At 53.2% G+C, this 18,341-nt stretch overlaps 1 protein-coding gene across 1 annotated transcript in view; it reads right to left on the reverse strand.

The window, feature by feature from the left end:
• The window catches only part of Bcl11b (B cell CLL/lymphoma 11B), an 82,442-nt gene extending 64,383 nt beyond the window's left edge, over positions 1 to 18,059 (reverse strand). Inside the window, exons 1-2 of the mRNA XM_004635223.2 lie at positions 18,002 to 18,059; positions 4,730 to 5,098 (exon numbers count right to left, since the gene is read on the reverse strand). Of these exons, the coding sequence (XP_004635280.1) occupies positions 4,730 to 5,098; positions 18,002 to 18,059 (427 nt within the window). The remainder of the gene's footprint in view (positions 1 to 4,729; positions 5,099 to 18,001) is intronic.
• Between the last annotated feature and the right edge of the window lie 282 nt (positions 18,060 to 18,341).

Genomic DNA, 18,341 nt, shown 5'->3' on the forward strand with positions numbered 1-18,341 from the left:
TGCTCCTCAGTGCAGACAGAGCTAGTAATTAGCTGTCATGACTTAATAATAAAAAGAGATAATCCATACCACGACGCACACAGATTTAACTAATCTTAATTTAGAGGGAAAATAACAACTCCAAATAGATCAAATGCAAGTTTTTTAAGACAACCTGCTAGAGGAGTTTATCTCCACTTTCCAGCACAAGCAAGTTATTGAGCTTCTCCCACTGGCCACACTAATATTTTTTTTTCATATTTATTTTATTTCTAAGTCTGAAGGCAACATTCCCAGAGCAGCGTGAAAATCCTGAAGCTCCTCTGAGTCACTTTTCTATAGCACATCTCACTCAGCAACAGGTCACTGTGATCCCCAAGCCCCGGCTCCTCCCTGGCCCTTCCCACAGACAGAAAGGGACATCTCAGCAGGTCCATCCTGTCACCCCCAAGCACAGGGACACAGGCAGCCTCCTCTCACTCATTGCCCACCCCACTTCAGAAAACGGATCTTTGGGGTTAGGGCATCAAACCTATGAGTGACTGCTGATAGCTACTTCCTCCTGCTCAGCAGAGTTTCTTTTGGTCATAGAAGAGGTGAAAACAGGCAAAACCCAGAAAACAGCGACCAGGCATGACCCCTCCAGTGGCATCCAAATGGCATTTGAGGAGATATCTGGAAGGCGGTGCAGACAGAGTCCTGGATCACTTTTCTAGGTCTTGAGAAAAACAAGCACCCTGTATGACACCAAGCGTAGGCCCTGCTTCCCTCAGCCTGCCTTTCTAGAAGTTTCCAGTCTGGTCCTCCTCCAGCCCAGGCCTGTGCTACCTGGATGTTCCCATGCTCAGCTCACTCAGCGCTCTGCCTGATGCTAAAATGTATCGTGGGACAAGGTCAGTGAGGCCGGAAAAGTGAGGGGACTGGTCAGCAAGACAATGGCACTAGGATCCCACCCAAGAGACACCAAGACCTCGAAGTCACCAACCAGTGTGACAGTAATGTGACAAATGGCAGAGGGCTGGACACAAACCAGTCTGTCCCTCCGACTCTATCTCTGAAGGTGGGATTCCAGGACCCATGGGAGTTTCTCCCTAACACTAACAGGAGTCCATTCCCAGGAGACCCACATCGGCTCCTCCAATCCTGGAAAGGGCATCAGAGCCCAACACAGTGAGGGAGAAGCCCACACAGCCCCACGCACCTGGCACACACCACAGACCCAGTCTTCAGTGGTGCAGATGAAGACACTGAGGCCCAGGCGGTCAGGTCGCATGTCCGGGGCTGCCAGCGAGCAGGGTGAGGCCAACCTGTGCTCTTCCCATCCCTGCCCGTGGCCTTCAAACCCAAACGCTCCAAGCCCTCCCTCCTCACACACCCTCACAGGTAGGCGCTCAGCAGCTGGTGCCCTTGGCAGCCCTGGAACACCCCCCATTTCCCCTCCCAGGGCTGGGGGCCGCCTGTCTGCCCTAGACAGAAGGGGCTGTCCTCCAGCAGAGCCTGGCTGAGCCCAGTATGGCAGCAGGGAAGGATCTAAGCAACACGCAGAAGTGCCCTGGGCAGAGCAGCGCCACCCTGCTCAAGTCAGAGCAGTAGGCCTGATGCACAGCCTCCGGCCAGCTCCACCCGTCTGCAGGTACAGCTGCCCAGGACCTCGGCCAACTCGGAGGACAGGGCTGGCTGGCAAGCACACAGCCAGGGCCAGGCTGCTCCCAGCTCCCTGTGAGCTGTACTCCCCACATGGGACATGATCTCATGTGAGGAGCCCGAGAGCCCAGGACCACAGTCAGTTACTGAACGAACGAATGAATGAATGAACGAAATGACCTCTGCCACAGCTTCAGAAACTTCTTCCTCTTCCTTCTACCTCCCTATTCCTCTACTTTATATTTTTTTAAAAAGACCAGCAGCAACCCTTCTATGTCCATCTCCAGAACGACCCTTCCTAGGAAAAGGCCAATCAAGATCTATATACCTGGTGGGACACCTATCCAAATTCCAAAGCCGTCTCTGTCCCAGGGGCACACTTAGGCTTGGACGGACCTCACACATTTACAAGCCAGCACTCTGACCCATTTCTGGAGCTCCCTCTCCCCAGCGCCCAGGTCCTAGAAGCAACTGCTGGAGAGGAGAAGCGAGGACTGCTGGCCCTCGCAAGGGAGGCCAAGCCGGGTAGCCAGAGCAGAGTCCCCCTAAGGAATGCCACTTGCCCACCAGCTGCTGGCCAGGGCCAGCAAGGCCATGGGGACAGCAGCAGGGCTTGGAGGGTCTGAGGGACACCGTGGAGCCATGGAAGAAGCAGGCCGTGAGGGTCCCAGCAAAGGCAGCCGAGGCAGGGGCCTGGGAAACAGCTGTGCGGATTTCCGGAAGCCTGGGCAGAGAAGCGCCCAAGTAGCCTCGTCCCCTCTTAAAATATAAAGACTCAATTATCTTTGAGCAGCTTGCTTTACACATGAATTGACACATTTATTTTACAATAAATAACTGAAAGTTATCTGTGTTTCCTTTACTGTTAATCTACACAGAGAAATAATAAACAGGGCTTGTCTACAAAACTGCAAGGGCTGCAGTCCTCAGAATTCAATTAAGCTAAAATAATTAATGCTCCCACCATATTAAATTACTTTATACATTTGAGCCACTGAAGTTTTATTCTTTAATCTTTCCTTTTTTATTAAATTTTTTAAAAGGCAAGAAAAGTTGGGACCAAAGTAGGGAGGGAAACAGGAAAAACAGAGACTAGAAAGGAAGTGCGTGATGATTTGTTAAAATGGGCCGGTTGGCTACAGCTGACACAGCATGGAGACTGTTCTTGCCTTTGATTAAAATAGCATTTTAAATGCTTTGAACAAACATATCTCTTTAGACTTCCAAGGGATGATTTTACATATTTCTTCGAGAATGAAGAAATCGATTGGTCCTGTTGCTGAACAGAAAGGCCAGGAATATCCTTCATTACACACAGAATAAACCTACTGAAGGCTGCTGCAATATCAGTACCCAAAAAAGGAAGGAGAAGGAGAAGGAGGAGAGAAAAAAGAAAAAGAAGAGGAAGGGGAAGGGGAAGAAAGGGGAGGCAGGCGGGACCTAAGAATGACAAAAATTCCCTAGGGGACTGACTGCCTCTCACGACAGCACACTCGGCTACTTTCCAGAGCCAAGCACCCCATGCGGACCCACAGCCCCGCAGCAGCAGGAAACACCTCTACAAGGTGCAAAGAGGACGCGAGAGGTTGGGCAGAAGCTGCAAGCTGTGCACCGAGGCAGAGGCAGGGGACAAGTGTCCTTGTGGAGGCCGCTCTGAGAAGGGTCCGCATGCCGACCCCGGGGCTCCCATCCCAGGCTGGACGACTCCTCTCATGAATCAGAAAGCAGAGAAGGGGGCAGAGCCTCTTTCACCTGCGGGCTCAGCCCTGCTGAAGGAAATGCTGGGTGGACCTGCACAGGTCAAGGAGAACCCTTGGAGCCTCCGCACTGCCCAGCACGCTCCTGTGGGAATCTGCAGGCCATCCCATTAACCCCATGTGCAGGTGGGCAAAGCGAGGCCCAGAGCCTCAGAGGTGACAGGTGGTCCCCACTCATGCCCATCTGTCTCCCCTCCTGCGAGCAATCCAGTGCCCTCAAAAGGCTCCATTGGGAATCTAGCCATGTACTTTTCCCATCCAGCTACCTACTTGGGTGCTGCAGTGACAAAGGGGACCTTGGAGAGAAAAGTCCTCTCCTGGATTCTCATTCCTTGTTTACAAATGGGGAAACTGAGGCAGGGACTCATACAGCATTTAACCAAAGTCAGTCCTCCCCAGCAGCATTGAAACCCTCCTCTGCATGAGCGCTGATGCCAGCCTGGCTCCAGGACACGCCACCACTTTTAGGGAGCATGGGCAGGCCAAGGCCCTGTGGCTGCCCAGGCCTGCTGGGGCCAGAAGTATAAACCAGAAGCAAGCCCTCAGGTTGGCTTGCAGAGCAGAGGCTCCTGGGGTGCCGGCGAGAAGTCCCACGAGGAGCACACCCTGCCAGAGGACGCAGCTGCGCCTGAAGAGGAGGCCCGCGCCTGTTCTACAGGTGGTAAGACCAGCTGTCCAGGTCAGCCGAGTGGGCGTGCCCAAGGGCATGTCCAAGTCCCCGAGGGCACAGCGCTCCAGCTTCCCACGACCCTCCCCAGACCTACCCTTCAGTTATGCAACACGAGAAGCAGCCTACCACTCTCAACACAGATGGGAAACTGAGCCCAGAGCCAGCAGAAGAGGCGAGAGCTCCCACTTCTAAGTGGTGCCCAGCTGCCACCTCTTGCCACTCTCCCTCACCCCCACAGCAGCCCTCTCAACCTTGGTTTCCTTAGCTCCATTTTATATACAGGGAAACTGACGCATCTTGATTGTGAAAAACAGACTGCAAATCAAGTCTGACTCCAAAGCCAGGACTCAGCAAGCAGATCCAAGATCACCAAAGACGAGGACAAGCAGGCATCCAAATTCTCACCTCTGCCCCTGATCACATCTGGAGGAGGCCCCAAGACAGAATCCCCTCAGCCAAGCGAAGCACTCAGCATAGCTCAGCTGGGCCTCTCCAAGCCCAGGCCTGTCTCCTGCAGAGGCTCACCTGAATGGTGGGTCCTCAGAAAGGGAGAGCCCCGCCAGTGGCCCGGAGTCCATCCCAGAAACTCCTGGACCACCCGCAGCACTGATCCCCTCAGATGGAGGGCGAGGGGCCCAGGAAGAGACTTCCACAACAGCCAGATGAGCAGTGTCCATACCTGCAATGTTCTCCTGCTTGGGGCAGATGCCTTTCGTGGGTGAGAGCAGGTGGTCATCTTCGTCAGGGGTGACCTGGATCCCGATCTCTACGGGCTCAGACGCTTTCCTGAGCTCGGAGCGCGAGGAGGGTGGCGGGCTGCCCTTGTCCAGGCCTTTGTCGTAGCAGGTACCCAGGCTACCGCCACACTGCTTCTTCTTGTGCTCTATAAAAGCCAGGATGTCCCCGAGGGGGAAGTTCATCTGACACTGGCCACAGGTGAGCAGGTCAGGGTCGGGGCCACCCACCATCAGCCCCAGGGCGCCAGGCTCCTCTATCTCCAGACCCTCGTCCTCCTCGAGGATGGCAGCCTCCACATGGTCAGCCTCTGCTGGAGACAGAAAGGAGACGGGGAGGGGCAGAGAAGACAGATGGGCTTAGGCGGCCATAAGCACCCAGTGTGCCTTCCACCCGCCCTTTCCCACCAAGAAACAGGTGCCCTCACTGCCGGTGGCTGGACTGCACCAGGCCTGCCCAGGGCTGGCTCGCGATGGTCGGGCAAACTGGGGCTCTCAGAGCACAGCCCTGCTCCCAAGGGTTGGCTCTGAGGCGCAGCTGATCTCAGTGCTTCCCATATCCCTGCGGCCAACATCCCCCTGCACGCCCTGAGAACACACGTCCGTGTTCACGTGCACGCCACGTGCATCCAAGCTGCTCACAGTATCAGCTACCTTTGAGAGATCTGAGCATCACCTGGGAGCTTTGAAAACCCCAACCCCCGGGGCAGCAGCACCCCAGACCCGCTGCACTGGGACGCAAAGGTGACCATTTCCCTTGACACCCTAAATGGTTCCCGTGGGCAGCCCAGGCTGAGAGCCACTGAGCTAGAGCGTGTCACCCTGCTGGGGCAGGAGCTGCCACCTCCCTCCCCCCAGGCCTCCATTCATGTTGTGTCCTCCCCATTCATGTCCGTCCCCCTCACATTCCTCTACCTGAGCCCTGGCTGCGCACCAGACTAGAAAACAGAAACACAGACGGGTGCGTCAGAGGGCCAGGGCTTCGGGGAGAGAGAAAAAAAGCCCACATGCTCAGAAAGCAACAAGTGAGTGTCAGGTTCCAAAAAATATGGAAAGGAAAAACAAAGCCACAGAAGAAACTCTGAAACTGGGCTCGCCTGTGGAGGGGGGCCTGGCGTGGCCATGCCACCGCTCTGTGCAGCTCCCAGCGCTGCTCGGCTCCCACTGCCCCGGTCCTAGGTTGACTTTATTTGCAGCTCCCCTCTAAAAAGAAATAGAAAAAAATCTTCAGACGCCAAAAGCATTTCCTGGCACGTATCTAGCACATTTTCAGTAGGCTGCATGCCGTTGCAGCTCTTCAGAAAATTTCTTTTTGTTGTTACTGAGTTTTGTTTGCTGGGCAGGGCTGTGTTATTTTGTTTTATGGTGGGTACACGACCCCCATATTTGGTAGCTAATAAATATCTCAAAACTCAGCCACCCCCTTAGGGGAAAACTGAAACAGTGAAAGTGTCATCGGTAATGGGAGGTGGACAGTGCTCCCGAGGTTTCCTCTTCCCCTCGGGATCTGACCGCACTTGGCTTGGAATTTTTCTGAGCATATGTCAGTAGTGGAGTAGAAAACACCAGTGTTGGGGTCTTCAGAGAAGCCAGGGGACAACCAAAGGCTGGCGCCCCGAGGACGCAGGTAATCCTAAACTGTGTGGTATTTAGGGAAGGGTAATGAAAGCCGCAGAGGAATGAGGCCGAGGGACGGGAAAGAGCAGAAGACATTCCGTGGCAGTGAAGTTACTGCCGTGCCAGAGCCAAAGAAGAGCTAATTTAAGGAAAAAATTCTGTGGCATCTTCCACCCTCCATACAAATCACTGCTCTGTATTTTCGGAGCGCAGGCTTGCTCTGGGCCTGGGAGAGCTCGAGCGAAAAACCGGCTGCAGAGCGCGACTGGTGACTGGTGACGTAGCCGGAGCACGCACGGACAGACCGCGCGCAGCCAGGCAGGGAGCGGCCGCCGAGGGCGAGCTACACCTGCAGGGCCTGCGCAGGTTACGCAAGAGCAGACGCGCCGCAGAACTAAACGTGGAAAGGCATGAGCGACGTGGCAGGACGAAATCACCCCGCAGACGAGAAAAATCCTAAATGTACTGTGTGCAGATCGCGAACAAAAAGATCCAACAAGGTAAAGAAACAGGCCTCACAAAGCCGGTCCCAGAAACCATTAATTACACTTTAAAAAGAAATCGGAGTTTACTTAAAAAGGAGTTCGAAGACAATGCTACATAATTAATTTACCAATTTATTTTATGAAAAGATGCGTTGCTCTGCTTAGAATGTAATCACAACCTTCACGCTCAACAGTGCTTCAAGGGAGAGACCGGGTTCCTGCGAAGGTTTGTCAGAACGTAAAAGGTAATTATTCGGTGCCTCCTTTCCCTTTAACGATCTAACATTGAGCAATACTGTTTATATTGAAAAGCTCGCACCTTTAATTACCAATTACATATACATAATTTCAGAGCCAAAGGAGAGGACTATGCAAACAGTTCTTTAGAAATATAAGGATGTATTGTGCACCATTCCTAGAGGAGGCGCGCTAATAAACGGGAGGAGGATGTCAAAATATTGTTTTGTTAAAAAAAAAAAAAGAAGAAGAAGAAGAAGCACAAAGGAAGTGAGCTGAAAAGGGAAAAAAGACAAAATGAACTTGAGACCTGAAGTGAGCCAGGGTAGGTGAAATACCCAGGTCGGTCGTGAAGGCCACCCCTGCGGGGCCTGCCACGCTGCCTGGTCCACAGTGTGCTCCAAACAGCAAGCACAGATCCACACTCCTGACTGGATCGTCCTTCCCGGGCCAGGGAGTCCTTTCTGTCTGTTAACTGAATCTTCAGTGGACTTTTTAAGATTATTTTTATTAACTTTCTCAGCTACCTCTGCCCTCCTGGGTAGAGGTTCTAACAAGCAGGAATGGCTCCTCTCTCCGCTAGGAGCTGGAAGCTACAAAACTTGAAACACATTGTCTAACTCAGAAGAAACACAGACTAATTTAAAAATTAGCGAAGGCCACCTCGGCCTGTTCCTAGGCACCCTCCCTGCCTTCCGTCACTCTTCTGCCAGGGCTGTTCCTCTTTGTTGCTTTTTTTTTTTTTTTTTTTGTGACATCTGGTATTCTTCCCTTTCCCTGGGAAAGAAAGCCTTGCCTCGCCTTGCCTCTGCACTTTCCCTGGGCAGCAGGTCTGTGAACCCTGGTAACTGACTCTGACGGTCCCCAGCGCTGGTCGCTGCAAGACAGCTGTGGCTTCACCATCAAGTCCCCTCACGGCCGCACAGCTGGGGGCCAGGACTGCTTGGGTCCCATGGATAGCGTTCAACTGTGCAGGCTGCAGGCTTGGCTCTGAACTCCTGCCTCCACCTCCCCGGACCATGCTCCAACACAGGGCCCTTAAGGGAGCTGGGGGGGGAAGGGGCCAGACCCCCACACACTCCAGGAAGCTCCTTTCCCTGCCCACTCTCAGCACTGAATGTAAAACTTCCTAAGGTGACAGTGTGTTCACCCTGCCAACTCCTGTGAATGGCCGTGGGGCTCTGAGCTTTGACCTGACTTACTCAGGGAAGGCAGAAAGGTTGCCCCTGCATTCAGGTAGCAGGCAACCCCAAAACCACCTGACTTGTAGGTCACAGCAAGTGGACCAGCACTGGGCCTGCAAGCTCAGGCTGAAAGGCCTCCAGAGACACCCCAAACACTGTGGTTTCATTTCCGCTCGCAGGCAGATACCGGGCTGGATGTGTAGGGTGTGTGTGTGTGTGTGTGTGTGTGTGTGTGTGTGTGTCCCTTCTTAGAACTGTATCAATAATAAAAGACAAGGAGACAGCGCCACATGGCCAAGCCCTGAAAGGAGCACAGAGGAAAGGTGCTGGGACCTCCGGGAACCAGCTCTTCTGCCTGGAGACAGCTGAGGTTGGGCACCCCAGAGGTTCAGGTGCCTGCTGGGATGGACACAGGGTCAGCCCTGCCACCCAGAGAAGAGAAAGCTCTCGGAAAGAGACAAATGTGAAGCCCCTTCTGCAGCCTTGTCCAGCAAAGCCAGGCTTTCAAAACTAAGGAAAAGATGGGGTCTTCCAGCAGCTCCCCAAGTGTCAGGCAGCCCTTCAACACACTCTTGTTCCCCAAATACTATGGACCCTATGAAGGAGCGGGGTCGCTGAATGGTGACTCACTGAGAGGAAGAATGAATGGAGGCGGCTGGCAGCCTGCTCAGATGTCAGGCATCAGAGGCTGTGAGGGCCCCGTGACATTAGACCCTGAAGCGCATGAGCAAACACATGTTCTCACACACACACACACACACACACACACACATACACACACACACCCCAGTTAGATTTCTCTCTTACAACAAAACCACATTTTATTTACAAGGCTGGGCCTTCTCCCAGCTGATAAATGCATTTAGAAGCAATGAAATCAGGCTTCACAGATAATATGGGCTTCGTGGCTAAGTGGAAGGGGAGGCGCTTGACCCTAGGACAGACTTCCCTGGGTCTCAATTCTGCTGTGAAGGAATTTGGGGCAGAAGACAGAAATGCCAAGGCCGGTGAATGCTGGTGGCCAGCAAATCCCCAGCTGCTTCCAGGGCTCAGCAAGGCCTTACCTGGCCAGAGAGTCCCCTACACATAGCTCTAAGTGCCCCACCCTGGTCCACCTCTACAAATGGCCTGCACCTGCCCTCCTGGGCATTCCAGCCAAGAGGGCAGCTGCTTGCTATCCCCAGAGCCAGGGCACATACCCTGCTGTGCACACAGACACGGGCCCCTGTTCCCCTTCCCCTGCACTGACTCAAATCCAAATGCCTGTCTGTAACAGCTAACCCATCATCCAGGAGAAATACATGCAGGATTATTGTTTCCATGACACGGGATGTGGGGAGGGGAAATAGGCAGGGGGGAGGGATGCCAGGCTCTTAAAGCCCTGTGACACCAACGTCACAGCCGCCATCATGATGTGTATGCATGTTTACAAGAAATGTTCTGCATCCATCCGCCCAGCTCTGCATCCGACTGGAGACTTCACACCTGCTTCCTACGAAGACAGAGCCTCTGCGAGCGAGCCCAAGCTTACCAATAATCTGCAGAGGAATCTTTTCATTCTCCTCCCTGAAAGCGTGAGCATTCGGGGAGGGGCTGAGACTGCAGGCAACACTGAACGGCACCAACATGCGCACTCGCCGGAGCACAACATTTTCTGAGCTGCCATCAATTTTTAATTTATTGGATCCAAGGGAAAATAACAACCATGGGGAGGGGAGAGGGAGGAGGGCTAGGAGAGAGCAGGAATCAATTCTTGGTGGAGAAAATAATCTACGGCTAGATGACGCTTAAAGGTACGACAAGAGATTTTATGAAGCGCTCCCCACTGAGGGAATAATGAAGTGCCCAGCAGAGGAGAGAAGACAGGAGCAGGACCTGTGCTACATCCTCACGGGGCCATGAAGGGTTAGGACATGGGGGCCTGGGAGGCACGGCCAGGCAGGGCAAAGTGGAAGGCTCCACACAGCTGAGCCTCCTCTGCCCTGGCCACTGCCCACGCTGCCAGTCTACAAGTCTGAGGAGCCCAGCCTGTTCTACGTGTCACAGCCCTGCACCTTCCCTAGACCTTCCAAGGCCACCCCCATGGAGGGACGGGTGCACCTCCAGACCAGCACCACACTGCATGCTCCAAGCGAAACGCAGCACACACACCTCCAAGCAGAACCATCACCGCTTCTGCTATCAGGGAGAAGGCAGAGAAAGCAGCTAGTGCAAAACACGACACCAGTGTGGATTGCTCCTCCTGGGAAAGTGACCAGGATTCTCCATGACTTGGCCAGGCCTGAATTCCAGAAAGGTGGGGATTCCTGAGATATCACGATGTCCTAAGGAGAACCCCACTCTCTCAGCCCTGTTGGATGGAGTCCAGACAGGCAAATCAGGCAGTAGTGGGGGCCTGCCCACCCCAAGCACAGATTGTCCTGCAAAACTCCAGTTTGGTTCTAGCAAAACTTGGGCAGATGAAGAACAGCCTCCTGCAAAATCAATTCAGTGGTTCTACAGGCTGAGGCCAGCCCTCTCCTCCACTGCACACACCCTCTCTTGAACCCCCCAAATTGAGCTCAGGAGTCTGTATCTCATCAACCCTAGCATCAGAGAAAGCAGTAAATATGTAAGGGAATCCACGTCCAGGTGTACCCACCAATCCTGGCCACTACCAAAAGGTTACAAATAAAAAACTAAGCCCTCGACAACAAAGACGAAGTGACCTGTGTTTTGATAAAGTAGGTGCTTCAAAGAAAAGAAAGAAAGAAAGAAAGAAAGAAAGAAAGAAAGAAAGAAAGAAAGAAAGAAAGAAAAGAAAGAAAGATTTACCGATACAGAAAACCTTCTAAACACATTCTTCTATAAAACTGCAAAGGCTCTAAATCTTCAGAGCCATAACGGGGCTCATAATGATACGATATAAAAGCATTCTTTTCGGCCAAATGAAGAGCCTTGTTTCATTTAACATTATGCTTTTTCAAAGGTGCAGGCGGAACGAGATTTCCATAGGATACACAGCTTTAGCTGGAGAAATTCAGAATCTCAGAGCCCACCTGCAAAACCTCACAGGCAAGAGCTGTTTCTCAAAGCTTGTTTCCGAGGGAGAGATTTAAACACGACCTGCACCTCCTTTTTTCTTAATTCTTACCGGGGCATCCACTTGAGACTCACATCAATCGCAGTAACACTGGGTTCAACTTTCTGGAGTCATTTCTTCATGTTGCTTTAATGGACTCACTGGAATGGTTCACAAATGTATTTGTATTTCAGCAACTCAGGGCAAGGGGATCATAAAAAGTTATGTAAAAACAGGGTTTTTTTTTTCTCTCTCTCTTGACTTTGAGGTTACTTAATTTGGTGTGATCTGGGTCTTTGTTACAGCCAAATAGCTTGGGCTGGCTAATTCAACACCCAAGCAAATTATCAGCTGCCACCGAGAGGGAAAAACGAAGGAATCTGTTGAATTTCAACAACTACACAAAAGACTGGCATGTGTTAAAGTGCTGCCGGACGCAAGTCCTGCGGACATTACGCCATTCATCAGTCCTCCATCTACTGTCACTCTGGCCAGTCAAAGTGAAGCCACTCTGCAGCCCCTCTCGCCACCTCAGGAAGGGGACGAGTGTCCCTGCCATCCCAAGTCTCCTGGCAGCAGCCTACTCTCGGCATTTCTCCACATGTCCCAGGGAATGCTATGGCTCCAGGGAGGCAGTAGGCAGCTAGCCTGCTGGGGAGGCCAGGGACTGATTTGCAAGCAGACCTCACAGCGTGGGCTCCCTGGGCTGGAGGGCGGCCTTGGGCGAGTGGGGCCAGGACATGCCAGACCCTCGGGCAGGTCCTGTGAGTAAACAGAGGGCTTCCAAGTGACAAGGCCGTGCCCAGAGCAGCGGGGTAGCAGGGATGTTTCTCCCTGGCATTCTTCGGCATCCCCTCCCTATTAGAACATGGAGAAGTGCGTCTCCAGCTGGTACCGTCTTCAGGGAAGGCAGCTCAGCCGGCATCAGTAACCTGGCTGCCGGTGCAGGGCGCAGTCCCTGAAGAGCATTTATTTTCCTCTTGTCCTTTCCAGATGTGGCACTAGCATTAGCCTAGAAGCCAGACTCTTTACAGAGTTCGAGCTAAAGGGCAGGCCTCACCAGGCACCCAGAGGATCCTTCCTTCAGTCTGTGGAGATGAAAAGATGGCTCCCCAAGGACAAGAAGGACCCTGATCACACCCCTCCCCCACAGATTTCCCTGCATGCCACCTCACAGCTTGCACTGCCACCCCCAGTCCCAAAGTTCCAAGAAAGACAATGGAGGCCTCTAAACTGAATTTTTAAAAACAGTCCTCTGTGAGCCAGAGGTCACTCCCTGGGCAAAGCATTTGAGGTGACAGGGCCGCCTCTGCACTGAGCTGCCCAGCAGAGCTCACTGCCACTGCAGGATCACCACCGGCTCTGCTTGAACATTAAATGAAGTAGAGAAATCATCAGATAAATGGCTGGCCCTCCTTCTCCAGCTGGTGACAGCGCAAGGCTTTTGTCTGACCTAATTTATTTCTCTTTCAGGTTAGAATAAAGCACTCTTTCCTGTCGCAGGCAACCCCTTCTGCTCGTAGACTGAGCCCACTCACGCGCAGGACTAGGGATTACTGCGCTGTCTACAGATTGCTTGAACTTGGGGAAGAAGAGATTATGGATCTAGACTTGTGTGATCCAAGTACCCATATTCTCCACACCAAATGACGATGTTTAGGAGACAAATGGTCTCCTCAAATGGCATCGATGGAGGGAACCACCCTAGGCCAAAGATTTCCAAGCCTGGCTCTGGCAAGCACCCGGCCCTTCCGAAAGTTTTACACGTTATTTGAGTTGGCGTTTTATATCCTTAGGGAATACTGCCGTTTCCCTTTAGTATAGCAGGAACATTACCTAATTCAAGGGATTGAGAACCCAAGTGTTGTAAAATCTGAGCTAAAAGGCTTTCCATTCATCAAGCTGTCCTGGTATACAACTTCGTGAAGCGGCTACTCTCGTGTGCCCTGACTCTGTGATACACGTAACACAGGAAGGGTTGGTTGGCAGACACTCCTCCCAGACCCCAGGCTGCCGCTCCTGCGAGCTTTAACAGCAGAAGGTAATTGGCAGGACGTCAAGACCACAAGCAAATCGGTGAGAGCACGCTCATCCAAAACTAACCGCTTTAATTGTTTAAAAGGGAGAAAAAGGAAAAAAGGAGAAAAATTTAAAGAAAAAAAGTCCCCATCTGCCAAGTAAGGGCTTGTAAATCAATGGCGATTGCTTGAAAATAGATTTCTCAAACTTATATTCTCATTCTGTCCTGCACGAATCTCTGCAGGAAAATCAATATTACAACTTCACACTTAAGACATTTTGCAGCACCGTAAACTGCCGCGCGGCTGATGGACGGGCTCGGGCTCGCAGCCACCGGGCCAGGCGCCGGCTCGCAAGACACGGGCACCGAGCTCCCCCTAGCGCCCTGCGCGCCAGGCAGCCTGCCGGCAGGCTGGCCAGCCACCCAGCCAAGCCACTGAAAGTTTATTTTGGAAACTATTTTATCACAAGGAGCAGCCAGCCCGGAATGCGAATGCGAAGCCGTCGAGATGGGAGAGGTAAAGCGCTGAGAGGAAGCCTGGTTCTAACCCACCCGACGGTGCAGGGGCTCGTCCAGCTGTGGCTCCTGAAACCAGCGCCAAGCTGTCGCTGCCTGGAATTTGTAATTCAACTGCAGCCCCACGTCACCTGAGACAGCGTTCTAATTACTGTCAAATGCACCCACAGCCGGCCTGCCCCTCGGTCAGTCCCGCACGATGAGCACCAGGGTATCTCTCCCAACACTTTAACCCCGGCCCCCACCCCGTGGTTCTGAGAAGCAACTGAATTCACCTCAAGATTGTTGAAACCATTCGTTCTCTAACACTGAATATTGTGACGGTCAGACAAAAATTACCAAGCCCAAATGCAAGTAGATAACAACCTTTGCCCCTCTCCAAAAAAGACATACGCCTATGTACAGATCTTCAGGTAGGGGGGGAAATACCCTTTAAAAATATTAAGGGTTGTTAAAATATGCTCCCGGCTGTTTTCTCTCAGGTGTGAATTACAAATGAATAAAATCAGCCCGGCATAACACCTTTGATGAACACATTTTTATTCTCCCGTGGAATCAGAGCAGCTGACATGTCACACTTCTAATGATATGGGCTTCCCTTCTGTGCACAAGGGAGACAAACATCACTGCCCCCCACCAGCTACCAAAAAGGAAAGGAATCAGAAAGAGGGCCTATGCCTTATGAAATTGATCGGAGGCCTGATCTTCAAAGATAAGTGGATCTCTGGAGACAAACTAGACCCTAGGGATGGATGGGCATTGTGAGGACGGCCACCTTCGCAACCTATGGCGGCTGACAGACCTAATTTGAGAGACCACTATGGGGTCAACACGGCCTAACTTCCACATCCAATCTTGGGTCTCTCACTGTTTTTGCAAAATCATGAATTCATACAGAAAACCACTAACCTCCCAAGGAAACCTGTTGGTGGGCTGTAGAAAAAAATCACCTCCGTGTGGGGGTTACGTAATTTACCGTGGGCTTCTTGTTTCCTTTGGGAAACCTGGTGCCCTGCAATGGACTGGACAACACTTGCCCTGCACCCTGACACTGCTTGCCTGGCTCTGGGGCTCGTGGCTCTTCCTCTTCCTGGTCAGCCACTGCCCCCCCACCCCCCTTTTACAATCATACTGTGTTGTTCTGTTTGTTTTTATTAATAGCTGTATCTGTCCTCTGGTTTTAAAAGCCATATCCATATCCATCTGGATCAAACATTTTGAAACAAACCAGGAGCCCAGGCTTCCATCTCCAGCTGTCTCCTACTCTTTCTACCTCACCCCTCTCCTCCTCGGCCCTGTCTGTAAGTGTAGCTAGCTCGTAATGGAGCCTCCACCCCAACCCCAAGCTTATGGATGCAATCATGGCCTCTCCTGACTTCCCGGGTCACCAGCAATTGTAAATTGCATCATCTCCTAGAACCCGAGGCTGCTGCCCCACAGGCCCGCAGGCTGCCTACCGACTGATAAAGATACTGCCATGCTGTAGGTGGCTTCTTCCACATTTCAAATCTCAAATGTGAGCCCCGGGTAGAGGCTGTGACAGAGGGCACCTAACCAGGGGTTGCTAACCAGGGCTCCCCAGCACCCCAAGTCAAGCAGGCCCATCCCCAGGCCCTGCAGCCTCGACTGCATCTCTTTCCTGTCTTTCCCCTGCCTGCTCCCACCTCCTGGGGTTACACAGGACAGGCTGAAAAGCCAGCTGCTTGGGGATAATAAGTAGCCTTGTCTGAGAACTGGTTGGACCACTATCCCTGCTTAAACCCCTGCACAAACGCAGGCTCCCTGTGCCCCTGGAAGACAGGCAGGGCTGCTGTGCTCTGTCCGCCACTCTCAGCCTCTTTCTCCTTCCTTCCTTGCCATTTCCCCAGTGTCAGCTGGCTTCCCAGCCCGCTTGAAGAGGCTCAGAGGCAGGGAACAAACACAGCGTGGAAGGAGGTTGCAGCAGGCACCCTTCGCGCTGTGTGCAGCTGCCACCAGTGCTGGCCAGAGCTCTCCTGCTGCCCCAGGGATGCCGGGGAGGGGACAGCAGAGGCCGAGCAAACCTACCTGCCTCTTTCCCTCACAATTGCAAGTACTCCCGGCTCCTGTCACAGCTGCCACCTTGGTAACTCACACTCCACATTTCCCTCTTCTCTGAACCCCCCGACAGCCCCCTCCTCAAAAACAACCCCTGCAATTACGAGGGGGCTCCATGAGGCAAATTGCCTGCTACAGAAATTAGGCGCCTGCAAGTACAGGCACTCACACAACCACCCCACCAAAGGGGGCTGGCATAAGCGATCACTGGCTGTGTTTTGGTGGAGGAACAAAATGTCAACTGCGACAGGGACCTTAATCAAGACAGGCTCAAATCTGGTTGCAAAACATTTTGTTTTAAATGCAACCAGCTAGTCTCCTTTCATGTTACAACAGCAGCAAAAAATAAAAGTCCTCTTCCATCCCTCCAAAAAGGCATCCCTCGCCCACCCCAGAACCCCACTTTAATATCTACTCCTCCCTCCCCAAATAATAATAATAATGATAATAAACCCACAAATTCTTACTAATGGATCTGCTGTAACAAAGGAGAGATGGCAACTGCAATTGCTGGAGAGCAGATGGTTCCTATACTGTGTTTTCAGGGGAGGAGAGAACCCCTTTATATATTTATTTATTTATTTAAATTTTTTAAAATATAACATAAATATTCGACTCTCAGGCCGCCAGGCAGCCAGTCCTCGTCGGCGACTGGGCACAGTCTTCTCTCCAGCTCTTGCTCTGGGAGCCCGGCCCCAGCCCTGCGAGGTGCGCGGAGGATTGCAGGAGTACAATCAGCCTGCGGTTTCGATGGCACCCGGAGGATGTTTTATTTCTATTGCAATAAAAAAAAAAAAAGAAAGGAAAAAAGAAAAATGCAACGGCAACCCAGGCACCAGCGACTGAAAGAACAGCGGGGACGCGTCCGCGCGCGGCGAGGAAGCAGCGAGCCACCTCCCCGTGCAACACCCGGGCGGGCTGGCCCGCGAATGCCGTACCTGGGCCGCGCGCGCTCGCTTTTGCTTTGCAAAATAAACCCAGCCGGGGCGTTGGAAGCCGCTGCGCGTCTGCCCCGCTGCCTGCCTGCACGCCCGGCCACTTGCCTGAAAGCCACACGATTCCCTCCAGTGGCTCTCCACTGCGCCCTGCCTTGTTTATTTAGATAGAGAAGATGAGAGATACTGAGATGACAGATTAAAAAAGATGGATAGGTCTCTTTTTATTTCCTTTTTCTTTAAATTTTTACTATTTTACAAGCGCATCTCTGTTCCTACTTCTGTCAATCTTTTTTTTTCTTTTTTTTACCCGTGGCGTGGATTTTTCACCAACTCCAATCCCTCCACCCTTCTCCCCCCACCCCTTTCCTTTTGGCGTGGGGGAAAAAGAAGACAAGATCGTCCCAGGAGACGGAGGTGGGGAAATGAGGAGGGGAGGGGGTGCTACAGCCCGGCGAACAGCCGCGCAGCTGGATTCTTTTGCAAATAGCAAGAGGAGGGGAGGGAAAGGCGGCTTCGGAATCCTAGGACCGGCGCGGCCGGCGCCCTGCCGGGCTGGGCTCAGCAACCGGGAGCCGGCAGCCGGCGGCCGCCCCTCGGCCCCGGCTCCCCCAGCTCGGAGCGCAACCGGGTCCCCTCCGCCTGCGCCGTCAGCGCGGACCCACGCGCTCGCCAACTTTTCCCCACTTCCCGACTCCCCCTCCCCCTCGCTCCCCAGCCCCCTCCCCCTCCTCTCCAATCCCCGCCACCAGCGCCGCTGCTGCCACACACGCCGCTCCGAGGGGCGAGCGTCCAGCCCGGCTCGGCGCGCACACCCACACCTCCTGCCGCCTGCGCGCCCCCTCCTCGGCCGGGCTCGGGCTCCGGCTCCGGCTCCGCAGGCCCCCGAGCCCGAGGCGCGTCCGGTTGCGCGGCGCCGCGACTCCCCTGGCTGCAGAGAAACTTTGCTAGGGCCCCTCGCCCCCCGCCACGCTCCAGGCCGGCTCCGCCGCTTCCGCCGGCCTTGGTGCGCCCGGCTCGGTGTCCCCAGCCCCGGGCGCCCGAAGCCCCGACCTCGAGCCCCGCGTGCACGCCGCAGACACTTACGCGTGATGAGCTCCCTCTGGGACAAGTGCTGCGGGTTGCCCTGCTTGCGGCGGGACATTGCCCCGGCATCTATTCTGGCATCGCCCGGAGAGCTGCACTGATGGGGCCGGGAAGGGGTCCGAGCCGCCGCCGCCGCCGCCGCCGCCGCGCGCCTCCTCCTCGGCCCGGGTTGGTGCTTTTTCCCCCCCTTCCTTTCTTGCCCTCTCTTCCTCCTCTTCTTCTTTATTTTGCTTTTTCTTCTATGCTGTCTTTTGTTTTGTTTGCAAAAATAAAAAGGAAAGGGAAAAGAAGACCTTTGGGTCTAAAATATGAGAGACAAAAAAAAAAAAAAAAAAAAAAA

This window comes from Octodon degus, unplaced genomic scaffold (assembly GCF_000260255.1).
Source record: "Octodon degus isolate 3935 unplaced genomic scaffold, OctDeg1.0 scaffold00070, whole genome shotgun sequence".
Lineage (NCBI taxonomy): Eukaryota > Metazoa > Chordata > Mammalia > Rodentia > Octodontidae > Octodon > Octodon degus.